The 12,343-nt window shown below is 48.7% G+C and overlaps 1 protein-coding gene across 1 annotated transcript; it reads right to left on the reverse strand.

The window, feature by feature from the left end:
- Positions 1-6,991: 6,991 nt before the first annotated feature.
- Positions 6,992-11,867, reverse strand: SMKR1 (small lysine rich protein 1). Its single transcript, XM_081927542.1, has 3 exons — positions 11,710-11,867; positions 10,230-10,324; positions 6,992-7,405 (listed from the first exon to the last, which is right to left on the reverse strand). Exons 2-3 carry the CDS (start codon positions 10,230-10,232, stop codon positions 7,196-7,198), a joined length of 213 nt encoding a protein of 70 aa, XP_081783668.1. The 5' UTR covers positions 10,233-10,324; positions 11,710-11,867; the 3' UTR covers positions 6,992-7,195.
- Positions 11,868-12,343: the final 476 nt, after the last annotated feature.

Consider the following 12,343-nt stretch of genomic DNA (forward strand, 5'->3'; position numbering starts at 1 on the left):
CACGGCAAGGGATGACCCTGGCTGTTCTTCTAGGGGAACAGAGAAGACACGTCAGTACCTTATCTTATGTGCTGACCACAAAAGACGCACAGGCTGATGTCCGGGGAAAACGCCAAAAGCGTGTTCCCGGAAATGATGACCTCTTCCTCCCAGATAAGAGTAGGAAAAGGAAGATCCTTTTATGGTCAGAAGTACAGGAAGGAAACCCTTTTATGGTTAAGAATACCAGAGCAAGAACATATGTGATGTCAACCTGCGTACATACGCTGACGTGGTTGGAAGGAGGGAGAGGGTGGCTGGAGGATATATACCGTATTTTTCGCACTATAGGACGCACTTTTTCCCCTCCAAAAATGAAGGGGAAATGTGTGTGTCCTATGGTTAGAAGGCTGGCGGGGGGGAGAAGTCTGCTCCTCCCCGTCACCAGCCCCGCAAACTCGGGAGACAGCGGGAGAGGTGCAGCGCGCCCTTCCCGCTGTCCCCCGACTTGGTTAGAAGGCTGGCGGGGCGGAGAAGCCTGCTCCTCCCCGTTGCCAGCACCGCAAACTCGGGGGACAGCGGGAGAGGCGCAGCGCGCCATCCCGCTGTCTCCCGACATGGTTTGGAGGCTGGCGGAGGGCTTCCTCCTCCCCCAGCCCCGCAAGCTCCCAGAGCGGTGCCAAAGCTGCGCGCAGCTTCGGCATGGCTCTGGGTCCCGTTCTGGGGGAGGGGGAAGCTCGGGCTTCCCCTGCCCCAGCCCCGTGCCGGGGGGGGGGAATAAATTTCCCCCCCTTTATTCCCCCCCCCCCCAAATCTAGGTGCGTCCTATGGACCGGTGCGCCCTATAGTGCGAAAAATATGGTATAGTGCATGAAACTTGTCATTTCTTTGGACTTGCTGTGGACTTGATCAGGCAAGTGCCTTCTGCTATCCGGAGAGCAGAACAAACTCTTTATTTGAATCAACCTCGGTGTCATTTGACTTCCTTCCTCCTGTCCCGGAGCAACGCAGACCCAATCGGTGAACTCCAAGAAGGCTACAATACCTAATTTTAAAATTAAATTCCTACGAACCACAGTGACTATGTGCTCTACTAGCATCACATGTGCAGGGAGACTCATTCACACAGGTATGTTTAATAAAGCAGGTATGCTGGAACAGTAGTCTTTACAGCTGCTATCCTCACAGCCTGTTGTGTTGGTAGGAATATAATTCCAGTGGATCCTGGTAAATCCTTTCTATCACACAATAGATTCCAGCAACGTTAAAGGTCATGGAGATACAAGGCAGAGGGACTTGGATAGCCTCAAGCAGGTTTGCAGACACTCAACGGACAAGTTGCCCTCAGAGGATGCACTGACGTCACCAGGAATTGAGGATCTAGCTTCCAGCAGGAAGTTGGAGAAACTCCCATGACGTTGGTACCTTGCTATTTTATTATCAGTGCATGTACTGCTTATATACCAATGGCTTTTTTACTGACACCCCTGGGAGCTTGCAACAATTAGGCTTGCTAACCATACCCACCAACTCTCTGCTCCTACAACAGCCACTATGATGGGCAGAGATTTAGTCAGGGAAACGTTTCTCACAAAGCAAGCTCCTGACCTGGCCACGCTACTTGCTAAATTTGCCTGTGTTATGCTGCTGCTGGAAGACACAGGAGCAGAGCCAAGAAAAACAGCGGCAAGCCTAATTTCGCCGTTTGCAAAGTGCCAATGTAAGGAAAATGTTGCTCAAAACCTTGGGAAGGCAAAATAAGTCCTGGGCCAGATGTGGCCCAATCGCCGGCTAAATCCAGCCTGCGGACGGTCCGGGAATCAGTGTTTTTACATGAGTAGAATGTGTGCTTTTCTTTAAAATGAATCTCTGGGTTATTGGTGGGGCCTGCCTGGTGTTTTTACATGAGTAGAATGTGTGCTTTTATTCAAAATGCATCTCTGGGTTATTTGTGGGACATAGGAATTTGTTCATCCCCCCCCCAAAAAAATATATATATAGTACAGCCACCCACAAGGTCTGAGGGACAGTGGACCAGCCCCCTGCTGAAAATGTTTGCTGACCCCTGCTCAAAACTAACAGACAGGTTGTTTGGAAACTATCAAGAGGATGTTCTCACTGGATGAAAAAGCGGGAGAATAATGTCAAGGTAGAAGGGACACTTTGGGTTGTTTCATTGCCTTCAAATAGGCCCACAAGTAAGAAACTATCTTAGATTTGGAAACTGAACAAGTTAACTACAAATAACAATCCCATCAACTTTCCCGTTGGGGTATTTACCACCCCCACCTTCCAAAAAAGTTCACAGCTCTGAAAGCGGTTGTAATGGTTATATGGGGTTGCTTGTGTGTAAGTTGCCGCCACTCCTGGCTAGGTAGCCTGGTTAAACCTTTCCTGGCTGGACAGCCCTTCACTTCGTGGCTGTTCAGTCGCCAGCAGAATCCGTCAGTGGGCATTTCTTGAACTTCTTCCAGCAAATAAGTTCTTTGACGCCAAGTCTCCTCCTACTCTCCCTGCGCGGAAGTCTTCTGCGCAGGGTGGGTGTGGGCAGCGGAGGACCTGTGCTCTTCCCGCTGGTCTCCGGCCAAGAGTCCTTTAGCCCTCTCTCCGATTCCCCCATCCGCCCCCCTTTATCCCTGGTGTTACGCTGATTTCCTTCCCCAGCCGATGAGTCCCCTCTCTCCCTGCGTGGCCCTTCTCCGGCATCGCTTGGGAGCCCTGCCTCCACTTCTGGCTCCGATGTCAGTTCCCTGACAGCGGTTAAGAACAGTCGCACTGCACACTCCAAGAGGAACCCCAAACCAAACCACTCTCACTGCTTTGCAACAACTCCAGAAGAAATGGCTTGCAAATTGCAGCCGGTGACAATGTGATCCTTTATTTATTTTCCTTCTGTATAAAAAGCCATGTAAACACCAGGAGGACATTAGGGGGAAATCCTTATAGGATTTGGAGGAGTAGCGGGGTGGAGGAAGCCTATAAACAAAAGGAAAACAAACAAAATGTATTGGCGCCAGAGCCACCTCCTTTCCCTTAATCCCAAACTCAAACAGGCTAATTCCTCTCAGCAGGGGAATTAGTTGTGGACAAGGGCTGATACTTTGATGGAAGGGGAAGGGCAAGCCGCTCTTTGGCCAGATCCTGCCTCTCTTTCAGCTTTGAATGGGTGACCTGAGAAGGCAGCCTGCACTGGATGGAGGGAATTATTATTATTATTATTACTCCGCCCTCCCCAGCCAAGACCTGGCCCAGGGCGGCTAACACCAGGTATAAAAACGATTGAAATTCAACTTAAAAAACAAGATTAAAATACAACATTAAAATGCAGCCTCATTTCAGCAGAAGCTCAAGTCAAAAACTTTGGGGGGGATGAAAACATCAAGTCTTCAGCCAGGCCAACTATCCAGACTGGTCCTACGTGGGCCAGAAAAAAGCCAGGGAAGTCCCCAAATAGGAGTTCCATCACAGAAGGAGAAAGGAAAAAGGAAAGAGGGGGAGGGGATCAAGTTGATTCCAGGCCAAACGCCAGGCGGAACAACTCTGTCTTACAGGCCCTGCGGAAAGAAATCAGATCCCGCAGGGCCCTGGGCTCATGAGAGAAAGCGTTCCACCAGGCCGGAGCCAATGCTGAAAAGGCCCTGGCTCTGGTTGAGGCTAATCTGACTTCCTTAGGGCCCGGGACCTCGAGGGTGTTGCTATTTATAGACCTTAAGGTCCTCCGTGGGGCAGACCGGGAGAGGCAGTCTCGTAGGTACGAGGGTCCTAGGCCATGAAAAACCAGCACCTTAAATCTGACCCTATACTCCACCGGGAGCCAGAGCTGAGCAGTGATAGGAAGCACTTAGCCTCAGGCTGTGCAGGCATCACGCATTTGAAGCACATGACACCCCCCAAAGAATCCTGGGAACTGTAGTTCGCCAAGGTGGTTGGGAATTACAGTTTTCTAAAGACTAGACTGCAGTTCCCAGGCTTGTATGGAGGAAGCCATGCCCTTTAAATGCATGGCGTGCCCACAACCTAACTCTTCTGAAGTCGAAATCTATGGAAAAAAGGAAAGAACTTTAAGCATGCCTGACACATTTAAAGTACAGTAGTATCTCGGGTTACAGATGCTTCAGGTTACAGACTCCGCTAACCCAGAAATAGTGCTTCAGGTTAAGAACTTTGCTTCAGGATGAGAACAGAAATCGTGCTCCGGTGGCGCGGCGGCAGTGGGAGGCCCCATTAGCTAAAGTGGTGCTGCAGGTTAAGAACAGTTTCAGGTTAAGAACGGACCTCCGGAACGAATTAAGTACTTAACCCGAGGTACCACTGTAGCTGTTGGTCTGACAAGCCACTGACTGCTTCCATGAATCTGTCATATAACTGACAGTGGAAGACATTCCCCTCCAGGCCTGTGCTTGACCTTCCAGAATCAGGTTCTCTTTGGTCCTGATCCAACGGCTCTCCCCATCTTCTCAACTCATCAAGTGTCTTAGCACAGCAGTTGCTTCTGTTAACCTTCCCTTTGCTTGCCTGTGTTTCTTTCGAGAAACAGCAAAAACAAAACCCAGGCATTTTCCCATCGGCACTTTGCATTTTCAGGAATACGCAGCAGAAAATGGAGGGGTGCAGTAAACATGCTTAAAAGGCTAAAAGTGCAAAAGACTAAAAACTTGCTGCGTAATCCTGAATCACAAACAAAAAGGAGATGTTAAAAAAAATTCAAAACGTCTTGTGGATGAATTCAAAGTACACTAGGAAAAGCCGTATACAAACTTGGGTTGTGTCTTTGCATGTAAACATGGGGCAGAGCTGGGATGTTAAAGGGAAGAAGGCGAAATATAATGGCCGTAAGCTAGCACAGACTCCACAGAGTTTAATGGGACGAGCGCATGTCACTGCACACTGGACTGTGGGAAGCCCAGCCTGGGTGTGCTCACAAGGAAGTCGCAATGAACATGCTGTCCTCTTCCTACCTGTGCCTGGACTGGAAAACATTTGTACATTATATTTTGCTTATTCCTTGGTAACGATTTAAGAAAAGAAATGGGTTTGTCTGCATGTTTCTGGCTGCACAGCCTTAAACTGTATGTCTCCTTCACAAAGGAAATGTTATGGACTGGAATATCAAATAGCACCATTTGAATGCACACACCCACACACATATTTAGCTGTCCGCAGTACGTTAGTTCAAGAGTAACTGACCAGCATCAGCAGCAACCTGAACTTCCCGGAAGCTAAACAGCACAGCCACTATGGAGAGTCAGGTGTAGTCGAAAGGGTGGATAAAATGGTGAATACACACCTGCCACCCAACTTCCAAACCACTAGTGTACTGTATTTTTTGCTCTATAAGGCTCACTTTTTCCCTCCTAAAAAGTAAGGGGAAATGTGTGTGCGTCTTATGGAGTGAATGCAGGCTGCGCAGCTATCCCAGAAGCCAGAACAGCAAGAGGGATCACTGCTTTCACTGCGCAGCGATCCCTCTTGCTGTTCTGGCTTCTGGGATTCAGAAATTTTGTTTCTTATTTTCCTCCTCCAAAAACTAGGTACGTCTTGTGGTCTGGTGCATCTTACAGAGTGTAAAATACGGTACATCCTTAGCAGAAAGGGAGGAGGACAGAAGGCTAGCCCACCCCTTCCCTCTCTATCAACCCCCAGCTTCCTAGTCTTCCTGAGCCAAGTTTTATCAGTACAGCACAGCTGTAAGGATAGCTGCTGCCCTGGGGCCCCATCAGCCAGGTCTACAAAGCCATACTAGTGTAAGGGAAGGCAACACCTCTGCTTTGGCAGGATGTGTGAGCCTCTGGAAGTACTGAGACACGCCTGCAGGCATCGTTAGATTTCCAGATTGGCACCGTTCCTTCCCCCTCACCTCATCTGCCTACATGGCACATTCCCACCAGGACGCCGAAACTCAGGCAGGTGGCAAATCCTTCTTTGCTGCGGATAAGGTTTCAGGTCTGGACCTGTTTAGGCAGCAATACCAACCCAGCTGGCAAATAATTATATATATATATATATCAGAAGGTTGGCGGTTCGAATCCCCGTGACATGGTGAGCTCCTGTTGCTCGGTCCCTGCTCCTGCCAACCTAGCAGTTCGAAAGCACGAACTGCAAGTAGATAAATAGGTACCACTCCGGAAGGAAGGTAAACGGCGTTTCCATGCACTGCTCTAGTTCGCCAGAAGCGGCTTAGTCATGCTGGCCACATGACCCAGAAGCTGTACGCCGGCTCCCTCAGCCAGTAAAGCGAGATGAGCGCCACAACCCCAGAGTCGGTCACAACTGGACCTAATGGTCAGGGGTCCCTTTACCTTTATATAAACTCAAACTGCACCTGAGCCTGTCAGGATGCCACCTGAGCCAGCGTACACTCTACTTCACAGCCCACCCTACAGAAATTGTTGCCCGTTTCTTCCTGATCTTATGTATAAATTTGCTTTCCAGCAGATCTAATCCTCGACTACTCCGTCACACAGGTCCTAGGCGTCTTAACAGCTCGTTGCACTATCTGGTACAGCACGTAAGTCTGGGATTCTTAGAATCATAAAAGATGCTGGATCTATACCCTCGCAGCTAAGCGGGATCCTGCATGGAAATGACACTCTGCCCCAGAATCCCCTGGGCTGTCACAAAAGGATTATGGGGCACACTCTGGAAGCTGGCCATGCTCGATGCAGAGGCGCTGGACTTCTGCAATGCTTAAAGGATGGTCCCACCCACCCCTTTCCCAGACAAATTCTCAGCCTGCCTTTACGCTCAGGGCAGACTTGCCTAGTGTGTGGAGTATTGAGTCTGTAAACGCCCCAGGTCCTGAAAGGCCCCTGCATCGCGGCTGCAGCTTGGTTTGCGCGGCCACATTTCACGCTTGCGGTGCAGCTTTCACAAGGGAAAGCAGGGGCCCTGGAGACGGTGGCGGCCCCTAGCGCAAAGCCCACCCCCGTCAGACACGATCAGGAGGCGGCACGGAAGGTTCTGCGAGTCACTTCCTGCAACAATGAAGAACAGACTGCAGCGCTGCGGTAGGCATCTCAAAGCAGCGTTTACTTCCTTCTGGTCGTTGGAAGCCAGAGCTGCTTCAGTCCAGCTACAACAGTGATTATGGCAAAGAAAGAAACCTGAGTGAATTGTGCTCGGGTTCGCGTGGCCCCCGCCAAAGTCTCCTTCCTCTGTGACGGGGCTCCGGGTCTCACCGCGAACACTGGGGTGGCCTTCTCCCACTGCGGCGTCCCTATTTCCGCTTCTTCCCTTTCTTTTTCGGAGAGCCAGGCCATGGGAAGCCGCGGAACTCCAAGCAGGCAGCGGCGTTGTGGGCGATGTAGTAGAGGTTCAGCATGGCCGCGGGGCTCATGATGTCCACCTCAACGGCGCCCTTCTTCCCTTTCTTCCCTTTCCCTTTCCCCTTTCCTTTCCCCTTTCCTTTGCCTTTGCCTCCACCACCCTGCCAGGAAAAGCAGAGAAGGAGAGTCAGCTTGGAAACAAGAACCATCTCAAATGAAAGAGTCTTTAAGTTCTAGAATTAGATCACTACAGTCAGCAAAACATATAGTAAATTGTGCATTCAGAACAAGGGGAAATACCGTATTTTTCGCTCTATAAGACGCACTTTTCCTCTCCTAAAAAGGGGGGGGGGATGTGTGTGCGTCTTACGGAGGGAATGCAAGCTCCATGGCTTCACGTTGCTTTCACTGAAGCCAGGAGAGCAAAAGGGATTGATACGCACCAATCCCTCTTGCTCTCCTGGCTTCGCTGAAGGGGCGCTGCGCAGAGAGGGAGAGAATATTTTTTTCTCTTGTTCTCACCCTCTCAAACTAGGTGCGTCTTATGGTCGGGTGTGCTCTATAGAGCGAAAAATACGGTAAGTCTCTTAATATTTATTGCAACAGGAACCTGCAGCCTTCTGCAATGGCCTTTGTTCACATCATTAAAATACTGAGACAAATGCCTCTTCTTACAATGGTGTGTGTGTGTGTGCAGGAAGAGTCTGCAGGTTGGAGGAACCAGCTGAAGGTAGCATTGAGTCTTTCTGGGCTACGGAAACAAAATCATACTGGGCTTCTGTTGGGCTCCAGAAACTAAGCTGCCCGCTGTCAGGGGAGGGTTCTCAGAAGGCTCACATCCACCATAAAAATCATAGAATCATTAAGTTGGAAGGGATTGTGAGAGTCTTCCAGTTCAACCCCCTGCAATGCAGGAATCTCCTGCTCAACAAGAGACTCAAACCCATGACCCTGAGATCAAGAGTCTCAATGCTCTGCTTGTACACCTGCTGTTTGGGGCAATGAGGCTTCAACAACAGCTTGGCCTCGGTCCACTATATCTGAAGGAGCGTCTCCATCCCCATCGTTCTGCCCAGACACTGAGGTCCAGCGCCGAGGGCCTTCTGGCGGTTCCCTCACTGTGAGAAGCAAAGTTACAGGGAAGCAGCCAGAGGGCCTTCTCAGTGGTGGCACCTGCCCTGTGGAACGCCCTCCCACCAGATGTCAAAGAGAAGAACAACTACCAGACTTTTAGAAGACATCTGAAGGCAGCTCTGTTTAGGGAAGCTTTTAATGTCTGATGTATTACGGTATTTTAATATTTTGTTGGAAACCGCCAAGAGTGGCTGGGGAAGCCCAGCCAGATGGGCGGGGTATAAATAATAAATTATTATTATTATTATTATTATTATTATTATTATTATTATTAGTTAAGCAAACAAACAATGAAATCAAAGAACTATTCCAAACATTAAAGCAACAGGCTGGATAAATTGGAGTGTTAAAGCTGGGGGGGGGGGGCGTGATCTCTACCTGAAACCAACCAAATGAAAAAACAAAATGATTCCCCATGGAGGGAATTCCAAAGACGGCAAACCCCCATCTTCAGTGCCCCATCAGACTTACCTCTGGTTGCAGGGGGGGGGGTGCGGTTTGGATAGCAGCCTCAATATTTGGACCAGTTCAGGTGGGAAGTGACAGCCCTTTAGGAAACTCAGATCCAAAGTTATTTATGGTGCTACAGCAGTGGACCTGTTGCTCTCCTGTATACCTGAAGGAGCGTCTCCACCCCTATCGTTCAGCCCAGACACTGAGATCCAGCGCCGAGGGCCTTCTGGCGGTTCCCTCATTGCGAGAAGTGAGGCTACAGGGAACCAGACAGAGGGCCTTCTCGGTAGTGGCACCCACCCTGTGGAACACCCTCCCTTCAGATGTCAAGGAAATAAGCAGTTATCCTATTTTTAAAAGACATCTGAAGGCAGCCCTGTTTAGGGAAGTTTTTAATATATAATGCTGTATTCTTTTTAACATGTGATTGGGAGCCGCCCAGAGTAGCTGGAGAGACTCAGCCAGATGGGTGGGTTATAAATAATAAATTATTATTATTATTACTCCTAACCGGAAGCTGCTGAAGTCTTCAAAGGCAGCCCATATGGATGGAATTCAGAAAATGTTTAGGAGTACAGTGGACGGGGATGGAAGGGGAACAGCAACCCATAGCATCAAGTAAGGCCTTCAGTCGCTGCTGGACTCTGGCTCCCATCACCTTTTACCATTGGCCACGATGGCTGGCGCTCATGGGAGCTGGGAGTCCCATAACATCTGGAGGGCCATAAATCCCCCGTTGAATGTAATGTTGGCCTTGACAACAGTGGGCTAGAATGCAGCCAAAACGTTTCTTTCTTTCTTTGCAAAATGAAAGGTGTTATACAGTACAGTGATGGGGGCGGGGGGAGTATGTATACAGTCATACCTCCGGTTACAGCCGCTACAGGTTGCGGTTTTGGGGTTACTTCCGGGTTTCAGCGGTTGCGCATGCGCAGAAGCGCCAAGTCGTGCTTTGCACATGCGCAGACGCGCCGAATCGCAACCCGCATGTCCGCAGATGCGCCTCTGCGGGTTGCGAACGTGCATCCCGCACGGATCATGTTCGCAACCCGAGCGTCCACTGTACTCCTAAACATTTTGTGAATCTTTGTACTTTTTCCATCTACTGTATTTATTTTCCCCGATTCGAACTATAAAATGGTGATTTTTCTCGAGTCAATATGAAAGTACCCCTAAACATTTTTTTAAAGAGAAAAAGCACTGGTGTTATATACGTTATTTTAATGAAATAGAACAATTGAATGCAGGCGACTGTCGGGGTGGGAGAATAATGAAGCACCACCCAGAATGAATAAAGAGAAAGCCCAAGGGGTCTGGAAAAGAAACCGCTTTTCCTGCTGCCCCAGAAGCAACGAATGGTGCCTCGTTAGCACTGGGATTTGTGAAACTATACATTACCATAGTGATGTCCTTTCACTGGACTGAGCTGCTGACCATTGTGTCTAGTCTCAATGCAAGGCAATTAATTTTTTTAATACTTCCAAAGGCAATGCCTACAATGTAAAAAGAAAAGAAAGTACAGTAAAGGAATGATATAAGATGTTATAAGATAACACTGTTGTGATGACACAATATCTGACTTTACTGAACATTTTTGAGGATGGGAATCAGGGCATATTGTATAAAGAAAGGCCTGATTACCTGCATTATGGGCCTTTACCTTGTCATACCATAAATATTTTTTTTTAAAGATTTTTATTGAGTTTTTCAAAAGTTATATAAAAACAAAACAAAACAGTAATAAAAAACAGACAAAAATTAAAAAAGTATAGTTTCAATCCCTTTTTTTCTTATAACTTACTTTCCCGACTTCCTCGTACCTCCCCTCTCTGTATTCCAATTTCTATTTTATTATTTCAGCAAATCCTTTCCCTTAATTTTCATTTAATTTTTGGCCTTTCTTTTCTTTTTACTTATCCACTACGGCTGGAAACCACATAATTTCTAAACCAACGTCATTCTAACATTCATAAATTTTGCAATATTTCTTGAGCTAGTCCTTAAATTTCTTCCAATCTTCTTCCGCTGTCTCTCTCCCCTGGTCTCGGATTCTGCCGGTCATTTCTGCCAGTCCCATGTACCTTGTCATACCATAAATATGCATGTCAACCAAACACATTGTCAAATCCCTCCAAATCTAATAGATCTGTGTCTTCTAATTGCATCCATTCTTTAATCCAGCAAAGTGCAGCAGCTTCAAAACAAATTTTTAAATCTGGCAGGGAAAATCCCCCTCTTTCTTTAGAATCCATAAGTAATTTATATTTAATTCTGGGTTTCTTCCCCTGCCAGATAAATCTGGATAGTGCTTTCTGCCATTCTTTAAAACATTTCACATTATCTATAATTGGGAGGGCTTGAAACAAACAAAAAAACATCTTTGGCAGCACATTCATCTTAATCACAGAAATCCGGCCCATTGATGACAGGTTTAGGTTTGACCATATCTCCAAATCTCTTTTAATTTCATTCTATAATTTACCAATTGGGTGGCTTTTAAAGGAGATTAGACAAATCCATTGAGGAGAAGCTCATAGATGGAGTGAGCAGGAAGTATCTCACTGAACTCTTAGTATAACAGAGTAGGAAAAGTTTCATTTTCTGAAAAATGAGGCTCAAGGAAGGTCAGAAAAGGATAATTTCCTTACTGATCCGTTTCTCTTTATTCAATAAGTTAATAGTACCCTCTCTGGGCATAGGTCTATAACTCCAGCTGCTGTTAAAAGGTTGGGGCACTTCTCTTCGCCCCCTACTCCCCCCCCCGCTTCCTTCACTAACAGGCAACGCATTTCCCTAGCCGACACGCGTCCTCTTCCTTAACACGCGAGTCCGCGTTCCCACGTGCCGCCCGGGCTACACGCGTGTCGCGCGGACTCACCAGCCGAGCCAGCTCCTCCTCTCCCGACCCGTCCAAAGCGGAGCTCGCGCGCCCCCGCGACTGCGTGCGCGGGACCAGACGGAGGAGCCGCCGCCGCCGCCTCGCGCTGCCAGTTTGCCGGGCGGAGCTTGGCCGTTCGGGGGCGGGGCTTGCCGCCTTCTGTTTACCTCGTTCGGTTGCCATGGTTCGGAAAAGGGGGGAAAGGAGGAAGGGAGGGTCGATGAGGTCATTCCCTCGTAACCGGGCAACGAGCGGAAGCTAGCGAGACCCGAGCCCGCGCGTGCGCACTCCGGGGGCAGTTTCGGGAGGACGTGTGAGGAGGGAGGAGAAAAGGCGGGAAAAAGAGGCGCCCGCGCGCGTCCCTCCCCCTTCTGTTCGAATAAGCGCTTTGCCTCCATGAGGCGACTCTGAGGGAAAAGGGCGGGAAAATCTCCCCCATTCTCTCTTAAATAGAAGAACCAGATAAATATGTTGTTGTTTAGTTGTTTAGTCGTGTCCGACTCTTCGTGACCCCTGGACCAGAGCACGCCAGGCGCTCCTGTCTTCCACTGCCTCCCGCAGTTTGGTCAAACTCATGTTTGTAGCTTTGAGAACACTGTCCACCTATCTCGTCCTCTGTCGTCCCCTTCTCCTT

The sequence above is a fragment of the Podarcis melisellensis genome (genome assembly GCF_964234715.1).
Source record: "Podarcis melisellensis genome assembly, chromosome: 10".
Classification (NCBI taxonomy): Eukaryota; Metazoa; Chordata; class Lepidosauria; order Squamata; family Lacertidae; genus Podarcis; species Podarcis melisellensis.